General features: G+C 37.8%; 3 protein-coding genes across 3 annotated transcripts; all 3 read left to right on the top strand.

The window, feature by feature from the left end:
* Positions 1-3,762: 3,762 nt before the first annotated feature.
* Positions 3,763-4,954, top strand: si:ch1073-303k11.2 (LRRN4 C-terminal-like protein). Its single transcript, XM_063876794.1, is given in 2 exon segments — positions 3,763-3,826; positions 3,829-4,954. Coding segments are annotated over 2 exon segments (798 nt in total). The 3' UTR covers positions 4,563-4,954.
* A 565-nt stretch (positions 4,955-5,519) lies between these two features.
* Positions 5,520-8,082, top strand: tstd1 (thiosulfate sulfurtransferase like domain containing 1). The gene is made up of 4 exons (XM_063876796.1): positions 5,520-5,684; positions 7,200-7,328; positions 7,522-7,684; positions 7,880-8,082. The coding sequence occupies exons 1-4, from the start codon at positions 5,672-5,674 to the stop codon at positions 7,932-7,934; spliced, it is 360 nt and encodes a 119-aa protein (XP_063732866.1). The 5' UTR covers positions 5,520-5,671; the 3' UTR covers positions 7,935-8,082.
* Positions 8,083-8,809: 727 nt separating this feature from the next.
* On the top strand, positions 8,810-16,286 carry zgc:195212 (DUF4554 domain-containing protein). Its single transcript, XM_063876873.1, has 14 exons — positions 8,810-8,916; positions 9,115-9,238; positions 10,769-10,822; positions 10,906-11,021; positions 11,109-11,192; positions 11,275-11,342; positions 11,629-11,697; positions 11,876-12,071; positions 12,564-12,687; positions 14,839-14,982; positions 15,068-15,189; positions 15,483-15,593; positions 15,814-15,912; positions 16,001-16,286. The coding sequence occupies exons 1-14, from the start codon at positions 8,896-8,898 to the stop codon at positions 16,046-16,048; spliced, it is 1,380 nt and encodes a 459-aa protein (XP_063732943.1). The 5' UTR covers positions 8,810-8,895; the 3' UTR covers positions 16,049-16,286.
* The last annotated feature ends 333 nt before the right edge of the window (positions 16,287-16,619 follow it).

Below are 16,619 nucleotides of genomic sequence, written 5' to 3'. Positions count from 1 at the left end.
TTGGAAAAACACTGACAGTTCATGTAAATAAGCCACGCGTTTGTTTTGATTCTCCATGTTACTTGTCCTCTTCCCTTATTCGAACAAGAGAGGAGCGATTCTTTTTCTGACTTCATCACAAAAAGTATGAGCTCACAACTACAAATAGCATATGAGCCTGTCAAAATGTTTATGATAACTACTCCTCCACTGGTGTCAATCACAGACTACTTTTGTGTTCACCCACTCATCCACAGAAACATTGACACACTTACATAACCCTACGACTCATTAGCTCAACCATTAATTAAACTTGAGGATGTTAAGAGTGTACCTCAAACAAAACAAGACTCACAAAAAAGGAGAAATTAAAATTAAAAAAAGGGAAAATAAACAATCTGACAAAACACAGTTAAAAAATAAGTACAAAAATGGGCCTAGTAGTTTACAATCATGATTTTGAATTGACCTATATCTTCAGTCCTGTTCAGTTTGTAATGTGTTTTGTAGAAAAGTCCTTGTGGCAGCACAAAATCTAAAATTACTTTTCAGAAATGTGGGGGTTTTATTTGGGACTCAAGGCAATTGTCAAATCACCTGAAATAGTCAATTACTGACTGACTTAAAAACCAATAAAAAAAAAGGTGTGTGGATTTTTTTCGATTTTAAACTGTTTAATTCAAGTACGTGACATTTTTGAGTACTCAAGAGTGAGAGTCTAACCATGTTGTGCATTCATTACGATTAGCAGTTAAACTGCTTAATGGAGGGAAATTTCCATTTAATGATGTATGCCTATGGTGCTGAAAATGTGAGGAAAGACTCAAAGCTCCTGCTTGATGGATAATCTCGTACAAGAATGAATTTAGTGAATCACTTGGACTTCGGATAAGTCACAGCAACCTGTACCATGCAGTTACGGGCAGGTTGATGAAAGTTATCAGATTGAACTTCTGGTGGGGGTGAAAGAGATGGTTGTCTCACGCAGACAAAACAAACTGAAGCTTGAAGCAGGAAATGCTGAAAATATGAAGGTGATCTTGACTGGAAGCCTTCCTCTTTATTCCTGTACATCCTTGGGTAGAAGGTTTAAGCATTTCAGAATTTACCATTAACCACAGTTTTGTTATGACTTGTTATTTACTGCAAAAATCCATGGCAATAATTGTAATAGTTATACATTAAATTAAATATAACAGTCTGTAAATGATATAGACCAGCAGGGTCCAAACTTTTTTCCCAAGTTTCAGGTGTGGGCCATATTCCATTATACTTTTAGCATTTGTGAGGGGTGGGCATTTGGGCCCCGGGCCACAGTTTGGACACCCCTGATTTAGAGAAAGAGCCCATGGTAGACCGACCAAATAGTTGCAAAGGCCAAGAAAGAGCAATATTTAATAATCCTGGGAACTATGATTCCTACAGATTTATGACTAGTTAAACATTTCAATCTGCTCCAAGAAGTCACTTTGCTTTTAGTTCCTCTTTTCCTATAAATATCTGGCATGAGCGAACACTGCTATGTTCCCCAAAGATAATAATGATGTTATGGAATTTTTATTAGAGATAACGTTTTGTTCCATGGATTAAACAATTGACTTGCCCTCAACATGTATTACAACTAGAGCCAAGATGTGTATGAGCAACGTTGACATATTTAATCTCCTAGGCACCATCTTCTCTGATTAATCACAAGCACTAAATTGATTTTTATATTTCACAAACCTCTTTAAGAGTTACCCATTTTACAAGGAACCGTTATAAAGAGCTGGACAATTATTCATTCATGACTCATCTATATTCCCCTTCAAGCAACCCATGATGTTTCAATCTCACAATGAGAAAGAAACAACAAACACGCAAAAATGTTGGTGTGAAACATGCTTTTTTAGGACTTTGGATTGGATAGGACTATACACACAATTAGAATACATCTGATCCAACATCCTTCTCCCCAAAAAAGGACATAAATTCTTGCATTAAACGTTTTTTTTGCCTTCATGTGAAAGCTGATTTGTACATGTAAGAGCACACTCTCACAACCTCACATAACTCTGGTTTCTTTTTTGTAAAATCCATATACATTCACATGTAGTTAACAATAAACAGACTCAAATCAGCTCAAATGTCAAGGATGCAATTTATCCTGAGAATAATCAGAAGTAATCAGCATTTGTGATGGGTTATGTCAAGTAAATCCTTTGAGTTTTGAAGTTAGTAAATAAGCTGGCTCATGTCTTTGTACTTTTCTTCTCATCAGTGCAATGCGGGCAGTTGGAATAAGAAAGCACTGTCCTAGAGGCCAGCTTTACCCCATAAAAGGAGGACAAGCTTTTATCGTTCTCCTCCAGTTTGTCCCAATAGTGGCTGGAAGAGAGCCTTGGGGGTCTATAATAAATACACACACATGCATGCATTCTTCACCCCCCGCTCTCAAAGGCACACATAAACACACTGAAGTGACCTTATGTCTTGCTAGTTTTTCCACAACAACACCTGCAGAGTAGGCACGAAGTTTAGCCCTTAAAAGAGGTAACCTACGGATTACACAAACACATACTGCAACAAGCACAAGCCTGCCTCCTGCTGCTACCCAGCAAATTAATATGCTGAGCAGCACACAGGCACATGGTGGCCCGACACCCCCACCTCTTTCCCACATTCACACAAAAATTCCAGACAAAGAAATACAAAAAAGGTTGAGAAAGAGATGGAGGCAAGATGTGAGAAAAGCCAGAGAAGAGAGAGAGGCAGCTGGGAGAGTGGAATGGGAGGCACTGAGGGGAGTAAAAGAGGGGGTGTTGAGGAGGAGGGGAGAGTCAACTTAAGACAGAGAGAGCAGAATACTAGTAACCACACGGTGCGAGCAGACAGGAAATAAGAGAGGACCAACACCTGGTTTATCCACCACCATCAAGCAGGTACAGTAAACCCTTTTTAAACCATTTTCTTTCCTTTTAAGTCACCTTTATCTCTTTGCTGATGTGTGTGTCGACCAGATGCAAAACATTGGAGTGATTTCATGTTTATTCTGAGAGTGTTAGTTATTTTTTGCACTAAATTGGATGAGAAAAGAACTCCAAAAAGCATTGGAGTTTAAAGTGAAAATCCATCTGGTCTTGAGTACTGGGTTCCCACAGAACCCATCTGGCTTTCTGCCAGACAATGGAAGCGCTGATGGGATCACCCCAATATCGTGTTTCTTCAGGCACTCAGTATTTATTTATCTAAAGCTGTTTACAGAATGGGAACTAGAACACCGCAAATGTTTGATAAATACAGAGCCATTTCCGAGACATAAACTTTGCTAACAGTCTCTTCGGAAACAAGCCTAATAAGTTAGCTTTTAGTCTCAAATACAAACACAATTCTGCTGTAAGGGGAAACATATAAAAAATCTCATATACCTTATCTGTTATCCTTAGTCCCACTGTGGATCCTTGTTGCTTTGTTATTTTTGTCTGTTATTGGAACCAAATGCTGTATTTTGGTATCTGTGTTTTGACGCAGTGACTCATACTAAAATAAAAGGTTATTTCCTTTATTTCACATTATTTACATATTAAATTCCTTCTAATTTCTGACCTCCAGGTATCTTCCTTAATATACAAGGTCAATAGATAAGAAGATACATTTCCTCTGTCTGACTGAGTGGATAAACACACTGTTAACAATGTTGATGATGTTTTTAGATGTATTTTTATATATATATACATATATATATTTGCAGTGACCAATATTTTTTGAATTTATTATTATCTTTTGTCACTTCTTTCCATAGAGATGACGTTACTGTGCAGAAACCTGGCCGTGCTTCTCCTTTTTCTGATTGCCTCACCTCTCCCTCACTCCACTTCTTTACCCATGCTACCCCTACTTCCGCTCCCGCCACTCGTCCTCGGATAATATTCCTGACTGGATTTGGCTCAGAAGGCGACCATGACAATGATGATGATGATGAGGATGATAATGAAAACCACAGACTCCCTACTGAAGTGGTGAAGTCTGTGCACAACACCGTCGTCCATCAGGCACAGCAGCTCTGCCAATACAACCCCTGCTTGGAGAATCAGGAGCCCTGTGACCAGATTTCAGCAAAGACTGGGTGCCTCTGTCCAGGGGTCAGCGGGGCGGATCAGCGTCCTCATTCACCACGCATCCAAGAGCTGGTGCCAATCACTCAAGGGGGTGATAGAGGGAAAATAGAGATCAGGTGGTGTGCTCCATCTTCTGTGGTGTCTATGTACAAAGTGGTGATAGAGGGAGGTGAAGTCCTAGAGTTTGAGGATAGTTCCAGACGAGGTTTGGTCAGACCTATAGAAGTTGGGACTAAGGTGTGTGTAGAAGCGGTGAACAATGCAGGACAAAGCATCCCCTCAGAGTTCTCCTGTATGCGGTATGACCACCCTGAATCTTCTAACCATAAACTGTTGGCCGGGATTATTGGAGGAGGAGTCGCCCTCCTGCTTTTACTAATCATAGCAGCTGTGATCCTCTGGAAGCATCAAATGCGTAAAAAGGCAAAGAGAGACTCTGCTAATGGACTGGGAAATCCTTCTTACAGCACAGAGGGGACTCACTGATCCACTGACAATTCACCCCAGAACCGATGAACAAGTCCCCTTGAGACAGGGAAAGCTACAACAATGTAATCATGAACAACATACAAACAGTTCTGGGGTGGTATTATGATTGATTGTAGAATCAAGAAATTGTTTACACTCCTGTTTCAAGGAAAATCTTAACATATGTGGGGGAAAAGTAGTAGTGTTAATGGAATAACATTGTCAAATGGATCATTCTGTGGTTTGAACTACAGGTTTATTTGCTGGCGAATTAGCCTTTGTAGGTTTATTGTAGAGTTCTTTCCTCTTATCATTGCTTAAATGTGTTGTAGATATATTTTGTTTACAATATAGATTCTGACTTTTGTAATGAACTCAAACTTATTTTAATAAAAACTTAGTAAAAGCTCTTTTCTGATTATTATTTTTTCTTCTGAGAGTTTTTTAATAGGCATTCAGGTGCTAGTGGTACACAGTGGTTGGCTTTACTTGAGCAATTTAATTTAATTTTATGTTACAGTATAATTCTCCACTACATATCAGATGGAATCTACATAGTACTGTTCACTCCCCTACATGTAATGAGAGCTTTAGTTAATTTTCCCTTTGCAGATTAACATTTTAAATATACAAAACAACTCTAGAATATGGTGCATTTTTATAAAATAACCTATTCAAGAGGAGAAAAAACCTCTACCTTGACCAGCTACAACATAAAGAGTTAACGCATACATAATGCTTTGTTAATAATATGATACATTAAGAATTAGACTCTGAAAAGGGCAATAACGTTGATTTAGATATTTTTGTATACATTTTGATTATCTTGGTGATATTTGGAAGGCAGGACTACTATTACATTGTGCTATCTGTTTCTTCTTTCAGTGAGTCCTCCTGTCTGTTTTTTTATTTGTTAGCCGACTTCCACTTCCACTTTTATTTTGAAAGTCTTGTAAAAACACCTCAGATGGAAAGAAGATAATTGGCCAACGGCTGCAGAATTTCAAGCTGTCCCGCCTTCTTTAGCGTTCTAAGCCAATGATATGTCACTGGACACATACCAAGGAAGAACTATGGCGTAATTATGTTTAACGTATGAAATCTAATTTCACGTTCCTAGAAGCAAGATGGCGAGCTCAGGTGAGTACATTTTGAATGCTCTCATGGATGCAGTTATAATAAGGTATACATTTAACACCACTGTGTTTAAACTTTATGAACGTCTTGAAACGGTAGCTGAAATTAGTAGCTTGATTAAAGTTTTAGTGTCGTATTTTCGGATTTACCGTAGTTGAAGAATGCACATAAAATAAACCATTTGAAGTAGCATTAAATTAAAGTGAAAGTAAATTAATCTTGACCAAAACGGTCTAAACGCATTTTTGCATATCCTTATAGGCAACCCTTTCACTTCCAGGTAAGGCAGTAGAAAAACAAAGTCCCCTATGTTATATTAAAAATGAACATCATATCTCAGTTTTATGTTTTACCACCAATTGTTGTTGTTTGACTTTACAACCACACATTATACATTTCTTGTGACAACCATTTGCCTTGTGTAAATGTATAAGGTTAATATTTGTTCTAACACTTGTTATATATTTTGGGGGGTTTTAGACAGACCTATTACACTTATGTATACTGGCTCTGTCTCATTTCAAATAATCTCTAAATACATTTAGGAAGCAACAATAATGTTGTGACATTTACATTATCCCTGCAGTTTTAAGTTTAGTTAGATCACAAAATCTTAATCTAAGGAAAATTGTCTTGTGGACAGATTTCTCTAACTAATAAATATTAAATCAAGACAAATCCCCTGTATAGTAGTTGTATGACTTTAGTGATTCAGAATGACTCAGCAGAAACAAAACGATTGTCCTGATAAGGTGTAACTGGTGGCTACCTGTATCCTCAGGGAATGCCAGCTGGTTACTCAGGCAACAAACCGGTTTCATCATTTCACTCTCCATAGCTTGCCTCCCTTCCGCATCAAAGACTAGTGGGAGCATTGTGCCCGTACTTCTTATTATATGAAACACACACCACTACCACACTAAACACGAAGAGTGCAAATGAGGGAGCAATCATCTGGAGAGGAATGTACCCTCAATGAATCATAACAAGGCTCAAGACATCCAAAGTATCACCCGAGTCTATTTTTTCTCAGCAATTTAAAACCAAATGGTAATTTAACCCTGATACTTACATAACAGTGCTTTCTTTCTTCACTAATTTCAAATCATCCGAATACCTTATTTATCTTAAGGTAAAAAAAAGATGGTGAAATATGTATACCTCCCTGTTTGCTGTGGCAAAAACTACTGCATTTTGTCAAAGCATTGTCATTATATTGATAATCAGGTTGTTTGTATAAGGTAAGATAGTGAATAATAGGGCCTGACAAATAAAAAAGATCAGACAATGTTGGTATTATATTATTTATGTCCTGTGACGAACACGGTGATCTATGATGCAATACAAATATTTGTTTCTTAACTAAGGTGAAGTGATTCCAGCATGGTTTAACAGCCTATTTGACCTCTTGAAGCCTATCCTTTGTTTAAACAAGTGAAAGGTGCATTTTTTAGGAGTATTCAATAAAATCCTTATCAGACTGTAAAGTCTTTAATGTGTTTCCTGTCTCATTGCCAGTGACTAAGGATATTTCCTATAAGGATCTGAAAGCCCTTCTGGGACAGAATCAGAATCTGCTTTTGGTTGATGTTCGCACTAAAGAGGAAGTGGATAAAGGACATATTCCAGGATCTGTTCACATTCCAGGTAAGCTTCCTTTATACTTATTAACATTAAAGGGATGAAATAACATCAAGGTAATATAAATAAAGGATATATTATCGTCTCATATAAACACTGAACTCTGAGTGTTATTGTGCATACTAAATACTCAAGTTTGTTATCATCCATTTAATCCTCAAACATTTTCTACCACTCTGTCCTCCCTTTGTTCTTTCAGTTGATACAGTTGAGGCTGCTTTTGCAATGGCGCCGGAGGATTTCAAGTGCAAGTACGGAGTAACAAAGCCACCGCAAGATGCGCCAGAGCTGGTGTTTCACTGCCAGCTTGGCAGGCGAGGGTTAAATGCCACAAACAAGGCCCACCAACTGGGATACGTGAAGTAAATAAATTAGTGGTTGCTAAACATTCTAAGTAGAAACACACACACACACACACACACACACCGGCCAACTTGGTTCTACGACTCCAATACACTCAAGGGCAAATTTCTTTCCTCACATTAACATTGCCTGACTGTGTTATGTCATTATATGTTCTTGTTGGCCTCAAAGTGTCCCCCTGTCTTCTGTTTCAGTGCCCGTAATTATGCCGGAGGATACAAGGAGTGGTCTGAGAAAGAGGGGAAATGATTTGTGTTGAAGGAACTCTTCATATATATGAATACAAATAGCAATTGTGAAATCAAACTAAATATTTTTATTTTACTGTTTTGTTTTCATAGTCTACATCATTGTATTAAAAATGTATCAATATGTAAAAATAAAGTAGTTAATGTTATCTACTGTTCAGATTTCCATTTATTGTTCAAAGCCTTTCATCCAGAAATGCAAAAAACAAAAATAACACTTTCTGAATCCTTTAACGATGTACACTTGAATCTAATGTACGCACAAACAGTTTATAAAAAGGTTATAAAAAGTCAGCTGAGGAAGACTGTGAGATGTGGTTAAAAACTGGAAGAAAAAAAAGCAAGCAAGCGGACAGTTTAGTAAAACATGTTATAACTTTGTACTTTGTATTATCAAAACAAAAAATATATTATGCATTTATACTGTGTAAATTAAATTAAGACATACATTCTTACATTACATAAAAACAAACATTTATTATCCCCTTGGAAAAATTCAAGGGTCAGCGATAGTAGTGAGATTAAACAAAGTACAGAATAAGGTAAGAGTCCAAAGCACACCACAAGTATTGGCATCAAAAATGCTTAAAGTACCAAAAACAAAAGTAGGCTACCCCTAATGCTTCGGCATATCGTCACCTATAATTATATGCCAAAGTTTATTTAATAATTGACCAAGATTTAGTTTTAGCTTATAATTTAAATTTAAAAAGTAAATAACAAGAGCTTTGAAATAAATGTAATGGAGTAAAAAGTACAATATTGGCTTTTAAAATGTAGTAGAAGTAAAATAGTATACACGGAATAACTCAAGTGAAGTACAAGTACCTCAAATGTGTACTTTAGAACTGTACTTAAATACATTTCTGTGTAACTATACTATCCATGTAGTTGGTAGGTTATTTAACAGAGAAACAGATGCAGAATGGTCATTGAGCGCGCGCATCGCACATAAATGAAGGATGCTCAGAGAGATACAGCAGGTAGGTAATGCTTTAAATAAGAACTGTTTTAGTAAAAACAAAACGTGTGTACGTGTTATAATACTGATGAAATGACAGATGAACTCAGCCTGTTATTCTTTGTGAAATACAGCTAGCAAATGTTTGAGGCTAGCTAGCTAGCATAGCATAGCATATTTAGCTAAAGTTAGCTAAACTATATTTGTTTTACAACTTCAGGTGTTGCGGTTTTTCCAGCTTTTTGGAAAGAAACGGCAAGAAGATGGTTTGATCGCGACAGGAGGGCTTTTAGTACTTCTATGGACGGACACAGGAGATTCATTTCAAAGTGTAAACTGCACTAGTAAGTTAAAAAGCACCCAAAGATTATTTTTAATTTAGCTTTAATCTACTTTATCAAGATGAGCAACCCCCAGTGGATTGAAACTGCCTTAAATGTGTTTGTTTTTCAAAAACATGTCTATAAAAGTTAAAACCTAAACCCTTTTTAATCAGATGGACATACAATATCTATAAAAGTTGAAGCCTATTGTGCTTAAATAACTAAATAGTATTCTGATAGAGCAACAGGCTTCATTACCCTATATAAATATAGCACATGTAAAATATATGTTAATAACAGTTGGAAAAAGGCATCAGAACAGTAATACAATAAGCTCTCTTATTTATACTACTAAAAAAATGTAGGGACCTTTATTTACTTTCCTTTGATCAAAACCATTATTATTTATTGATTGGTTATAATTCAAATGCTTTTTACTTGCAAGACTCATTTTCATACTTCCTTACAGCTTTGCAAGTAATATTATAAAAGTAATTGGGAAATTATTTAAAGTCATACAAAACAATTGGCATTTTCAATGAAACATTTGAAAATACTGATGTATTAGACACTGAATTTCAGAAAAATCTGTAAAATAAATGTGCATTTCATTGCGGTCCAAAAGGAGAAACAGATCTTCTTATTAATAAAGACATGATAAATGAGAATAAATAAACTAGAACACATAGAGATTTTAAAATCCTACAAGTACCTGGGTGTTCATCTGAACAACAAACTGGGCTGGTCCGACAACTCTGTCGCTCTCTACAAGAAGGGACAGAGCAGACTCTTTCTGCTGAAGAGACTGAGGTCTTTAGGGGTGCAGGGGGGCACTTCTGCAGACTTTCTTTGACTCTGTGGTGGCATCAGCCATTTTCTATGGTGTGGCCTGCTGGGGCAACAGCGTCTCGGCTGCTGACAGGAAGAGACTGAACAGACTGATAAGGAAGGCCAGCTTTGTGCTGGGGAGTACACAGGACACTGTGGAGGTGGTGGGAGACAGGAGAATGGCAGCTGTCCTCCCTGCTGGACAATGTGTCCCACCCCCTCCAGGACACCCTGTCCGCACTGTGCAGCTCCTTCAGTGACAGACCGCAGTGTCTCATGGAGAGATACCACAGGTCCTTCCTTCCTGCAGCGATCAGACTCTGTAACCATCATGGCCCCCGGTAGACCACAACACATATTACATATTACAACACTGACTATAACACCCCCTGTTGTGTTAATAACTGTGCAATATATGTCTGGCTGCTATACTCAGAATGGTTTCTGAGGTCTATTTTTGTGTATTTTGTAAATTGTGTGATTGTTGTATATGTTATAGTATCTTGGGTGTGATAATATTAAGCTGTTTTTGGCTCTTTCTACTGTACAAATAAAAATCGCCCCTCTGTGGGACGGTTAAAGGTATTCTGATTCTGATTCTGATTAGAAGAAAAGGTCCTAAAAGTAGCTTAACCTCCAAAAAAGTGACTGCAGCCAGCTACCGTTAGCTGACATATAGCATGTACAGCAAGTGTTGTAACAGTGTTCACATTTGTGGTGCAGTTGCAGCTGCTGGTCACTGGTGCACAGGGATTAACATGAAGGAACTCCAACCTGGTAAGTACACACACCTAACAACTTCACACAACTTCCGCTTGTGTGCACTTCATCACTTTGATTTACTTTGTTAATCCTCACAGATTTGAAGGTGAGGATGTTTCCCTCTGGCTCGTGTCCTTGTCCTCCACCTGACCCAGATGATCTGTGTGCCTTCACTGAATTATATGGTTCCCTCAGATTGCTTCTGTCTTTTCAGGTACAAACAACTGTGGCCCTTTGTTAATTATTAATGCTACACTTTTAATTTAATATACAATATCTGTCTATACCTTGCACTATACAGATAAACGATGCAACAGTTTTCCGTCCAGAGTTGTGTGCTCGTATAGAACGGTTTCTACACTCGTACAGTTTGGCTAACCCAAGGGTAAGATCTCTGTTCTCTGACATGTATCTACTGTTTGGTTTTACAAAAGGTACCAAACATTTGATTACCCTTCTTTTCCTAGATCAAAACCCACTTCAAGTTCAAATTCAGCCAGCAGACCTTCCAGCGAGACTTCAGCTACAATAAGAGGTATAGTTTTTTTGATAAATCTGGCAAATTTCACACCTGTAAAATGACCTCCTGATAGAGCGCTTTTACTCAAAACCAGCCTGTTGTATTCTGCAATGAAGAGTTCAGTCAGGCTGTACAGCGTAATAATGTGTCTGTTTTATTTCAAATGTATATGTACTACTATGTACTACAAAACATTCATGCCTTAAGGAGTTAAAACATAATCACAATCAAAGGATCTTTATTCAAACCCCCTCTTCCCTGTGTTTTATGAAGGACTAACTTTATTTACATATTCTTGCAGAGCGACCATCAAGAATACAGCAATAGAAAACAGATGGTCACTGATGCTGGATGTCACGTGTAAAACACAGTCAGTAATACTGTTTAACATTATTGAATCTGTGGATCATTTTGTCTTTCAACAGAAAATAATCTAATAGGTTTTTTTACCAATTTAATTGTAACTTCATCTATAAATGCAGCACAAGCATGTTAAAAGTCATATTCAGGTATGTTTACTGTTATTTATATAAAGTGGTGGTTTTAAGGCCTCCAGCGTGTGTGAAGAAAGGACGCTGGTGTCAGGGAGGACACCCTGTCCTCGGAGGCTGGTTGCCCCTCAGTGTCCCCCCTGAAGCCATGGACCAGGGCCTGTTCGGGGAGCTCAGCATCCAGCCCGTCACACTGCTGAGCCCCTGTGTAATGCAGTACCCCAATCTGGCAACACAACTCACACACATACAAATATCCTTTGCTGTCTGTTTGTGATTTTCACAGCCTGTCTGTTGTGATGGCTGCATGATCGTGTTTCTTGAAGGCGCAGTGAAAAGCCAGCTGTTATAGGGAGAGCTGAGAAGAATATGGTGTACTTTTTGGGGATAACTGCACATCTCCTTACATCAGCTTCGTCCAAATGTTTTGCCAATTTCAACCACATTTAAAAAAAAACGTTCATAAAATAAGTGGATGATACATGCCTATTCTATCCTTAGAGACTTTTATAATGTGCTTCCTTTCAAAGGAAGCACAAGTTCAAACGCAGCTTACCTCCGTTTTGGAAAGTCACAAACATTTTCAGACACAGCCCCCTGTCGTAAAACCCCCTGTGGAGCTGCGTTCCAACCCTCAGCTTAGGTCAGTAGGTTTGGGTAATGACCATAACATTCTTTGTGTCGACATGGTTGATCGGCTCAAGCATCTGATCTGGATTAGTCTTCCTTGACTTCACATCTCCAGGTGTTGGTATACGGCCCCAGTAATGTTCCACTCACAGGGCCCTCCACCTTCTTCCAGAACCTCCCTGCTCATCTGGACTGTCAGGACCTGGGGCTGTGCAGCATTCACTGCTCCTCAGTTCAAGGTGAACAACAACCACTGACGGGAACAACAAGTACTGATGATCAGGGTACATTTCGGTCATTCACTGAAGGAACTCTCAAGTTTGTTATTGGACAAGGTAATACGAGTCCAGGACAGTTAATCCTGTCTTAAGAAAGGGACTTTCTGACACAACTGATGAGTAGAACAAGACTAATTTCAACCAGATTTGTTAGAGAAAGAGCACAAAGCACTTGGCTGAAGCCTCCTATAATGTTTTTAATGGATCACAGAGGCCCATGATTTGAATCCTATAAATGAAACCAGACAGAACAAAGGAGAGTGGAAAAAAGAACACACTAGCAACAAATCCTTAAAATGACCGCACTTACATAGAAGAGGCTCAAGCTACAAATCAGGGATTCAGTGGTTAAAAGAATTGTCAACGCATTTCATAAATCTGCCACCTCTGAATTACATACACATGTTTCCAATCTGAACTTCCACTTTACGGTCATTGTGACAGTGAGTTGTGATGCAAGAAGTAGTTGTTCCTTCACATATTATCACCATCCTCACTCAGAGGTTTGGGTTCCTGCAATGTGTTTGTCACTGCACACTCAGATTTTTGTAGAAATTTCTATTTAAAACCTCACTCAGTTAATATAATTTTAGCTTTTTAGATAAGTTGACTCAAGTAGAAGTAAAGAAAAAACCTGATCACATCAATGCATTTTTGTTCAAACTGGTTTTGTAACAGTTAAAAACACATGTTAAGTGCATGTTGTTGTTGTTAAAGGGCCCTAAACACAACCAAACAAATTACTAAACATGAAAAAAGACTTTGTGTCACTTACAGATCCTTAAAAGGAGATGCTTTCTGAATCGTGCTTGTTTATCGTAGCCTTCGCTGTAAAACCGCCAGCTGATGTATTGGCACATTTATCCGTGGAAGTAGCAGGAACTTTGATACCTAATGTATCAGAAAACATATAATCGTCTCGAGTGAAAAGTGTTGAGCCAAACAATTGTTCTTTAAAACAGGATTGAGTTTTCCACCACAGGTATTTACATTGGCTTACAACTTTGACCTTGAAATTTTCCTGAGCTTATCTAAAACGGAATCATACATTGATCTTGCCTCAGTTTCTAAAAGTTGATCTTTAAAGTATAAAACAGTTTCCCACGCATGAACATCAATGTTCTCTAACATATGCAAAATAAAATAAGGTTGACGTATATATTCAGTACAATGCATTTTTACTCTGCAACATACTCGCACATTAACATAGTATTTATTATTATTATGATTATTATTATTATGATTATTATTATTATTATTATTATTATTATTATTATTATTATTATTCCGGACACCAGTAAGCCTTCATGAATGTTTAATTTGAGCATCCATTTAGGCGATTTTCTTTCTTAGCATCAGCTAAGTTAATTAAAGAGTTACTTTCAAGATTTAAATTCAAGATTCAAAGGTGTATTGTCATAACATATAAACAACTACGCCATAATAATTCCTCAACTGTGCAATTTACAAGACATAATAAATACATATTTTTAAAAACAATAAAAATAGTGTGTTTAATAGTCTTGTGGTCTGGGATGACACAGTCCCTAAGTCGGGTGGTTTTTGTACTGCTTAATCATCATTAAAGAATCTCTTTACTTAAGAATGATTCCTCAGCAAAATGTTCTTTCATAATGTGTGGGTCTTTCCCTCGTTGCTAACACAATGAATCACAACCACATGTTGAACCACACGTCTGTGACAATCAGAGGTATCATCATTCACAATTACACAATTACACTAAAACAGTTCTAAGGCTACTAGAGAAAAGAGATTCTGTTGAAAACAATACATTTAGGGTTATTGTGGCCTGAAATCTACAGGTATTCAGATATTAACATAAACAAAACACTCGGAATTGTTACTGCTTTACACCAAGGCAAGATTGAGAAAACATCTGTTAAGTCATTGAACTGAGATGAACTTTTTAAAACTAGATCTGAAAACCAAATGTTGAAACAATTACCTGCCCAACCCTAAGGTGCGTCTTCCATTACCACAATGTTACGCACATGCTGTATTACTGCCCATCGCTGTACCAGTGTGGACTCGCTGTGCATTCTGTGTAAAGTGAATATCTCACTAACAATCATGTTTTTACAACTTGTGCAGACAGCGTTGGCACTGTGTACACGGTGGAGCAGGAACAGGAGGATCTGGAGCAGGGAAGTGTTTCCTCGGTACAGCAGAGTCTCCTGCTCTACGTCTTCCTGCAGCACAGTGACCCCTTCGCCTCCCAGCTCTCTGATATGATGGGTGAGAGACAGCTGCATGTACAGTCACAAATCATGATGTTGGTCTTCGTTACATCTTCTTTGCTGTGTCTGTGATCCTCCCACAGTCACAGAGGTGCTGATAGAGCACCACCTAGAGGATATTCTGAACAACAACAGGCAGGCCATCACAAAAGCCATGCAGAACGAGCTGAAGAATGCTCTGAAAGCCCAAAATCTTAGAAAAAAGGCAGGTGGACCAACGCAATAACTGCCAGTTCTTTGTTTCTGAGTCATTGCTTGCAAAACCATCCAAAAAAAGTGTGCAGCTTTTATCTGCTTTTAAACATTGAAAATGGAATGTCTTTGTCGTTTGACGGTATTTGACAAAACCTTTGGGCTCTTGAAGATTTGAATACTCAATTAATTATTTTATGGAATGTTATACATTAATCCAATCAATCAATTGAAATAAATGATCAAAACACTTTAATAAAATAAAATGTTGATGCGGGCCCTGATGGTATATGTATGGATGTTAAGAGCCAACAGAAGATGCGTGCAGCAGCGGAGGTGATTCTCAGCTCGTCCATCAGTATTGTGAGCTCCAGCAGTAACATGGACTTCAGGAACGCCTGTCTCAACAGCATGAAGGTAGGAAACAAATAAAAATAATGCATGTTTCTAAATATGTTTATAGTTATTTATAAAATAACTATAGTGACTTTCACAACTCAAAAGGCCATTGGCTTAACCTGTTACCAGGTGATTTGCTACACTGTGAAAACATGTGTTACCAACAGGAATGTTAACCAACATGTATATTATGTGACAGAGGTCGTATGTGTGCCCATGATGTGTGTGTGTTTGTCAGGTGAGAGACACTCACAACCTGTCCGCCGCCCTCCATGAATCCCTGAGGAGGGTGACATCGTGGAAATTTGCTCCGAGGGCCAGGTGCTACTCAGCTCAGGTGAATGGGAACGTCTGTTACTGTAGCAACAGCACAGCAGTTCTGTGATTATTATCCACAGTCTGACACTACGTTGTTACTTTTACAGGTGGAAGAACAGCCTGAGGGTGATGATCCCACCAGAAGAGAAATCTGAGCATGTCCGTGTTTTGATTCCTTTTGGTTGAAGGCTGTGAAAGGAGTTCACGTGGAAATGATTATTTTTGCAGTTCAATGTTTGGCAGTAGCGCTTTTGTTAATGTAGTGTTGTGTGTTTTACATCAGATGTTCTTTTTTATAAACACAGTGCTAAAAAGAAGAAAAAATGTAAAGTAGAGTTTTACACTGAATTCAAGTTGTGATCTGAGATAATCCTCTGTTTTTTTTTATATGCAACCCTCAATAAACAATGGTGCAATGACCAGTGGAGGAATTGTCATTTTCACAAGAAATGTACTTCTACTCAACTATACATCAAAGGGAGAAATGTAATATTTTAATCCACAAAAATGATGAGATATCTTTAGTTACTTTACAGATTAAGATGTTTACACGAAAATACGAACATTTATATAAGCAGCAGTAAGAACCTGAATTATTTCTCCATTACTGACAATAACATGATCATCTATAATGTACTTCAATGTGTACATTTGTATTGAGACTGTAAGGTTGCTTAATTTAGTAGTATACTTCACGCTATTGTTTATGAGTTCAAACAGGTTAAG

The sequence above is a fragment of the Eleginops maclovinus genome, chromosome 23 (assembly GCF_036324505.1).
Source record: "Eleginops maclovinus isolate JMC-PN-2008 ecotype Puerto Natales chromosome 23, JC_Emac_rtc_rv5, whole genome shotgun sequence".
In the NCBI taxonomy this organism is placed as follows: Eukaryota; Metazoa; Chordata; class Actinopteri; order Perciformes; family Eleginopidae; genus Eleginops; species Eleginops maclovinus.
This window is presented reverse-complemented; position numbering and strand designations above follow the sequence as displayed.

Coding starts and splice junctions, on each gene's coding strand:
- tstd1 (XM_063876796.1), top strand. Junction 7,329..7,521: donor AGGATCTGTTCACATTCCAG/GTAAGCTTCCTT, acceptor TTGTTCTTTCAG/TTGATACAGTTGAGGCTGCT. Junction 7,685..7,879: donor CACCAACTGGGATACGTGAA/GTAAATAAATTA, acceptor CTTCTGTTTCAG/TGCCCGTAATTATGCCGGAG.
- zgc:195212 (XM_063876873.1), top strand. CDS start 8,896: ATGCTCAGAGAGATACAGCAG. Junction 9,239..10,768: donor TCAAAGTGTAAACTGCACTA/GTAAGTTAAAAA, acceptor TTTGTGGTGCAG/TTGCAGCTGCTGGTCACTGG. Junction 11,022..11,108: donor GATTGCTTCTGTCTTTTCAG/GTACAAACAACT, acceptor TGCACTATACAG/ATAAACGATGCAACAGTTTT.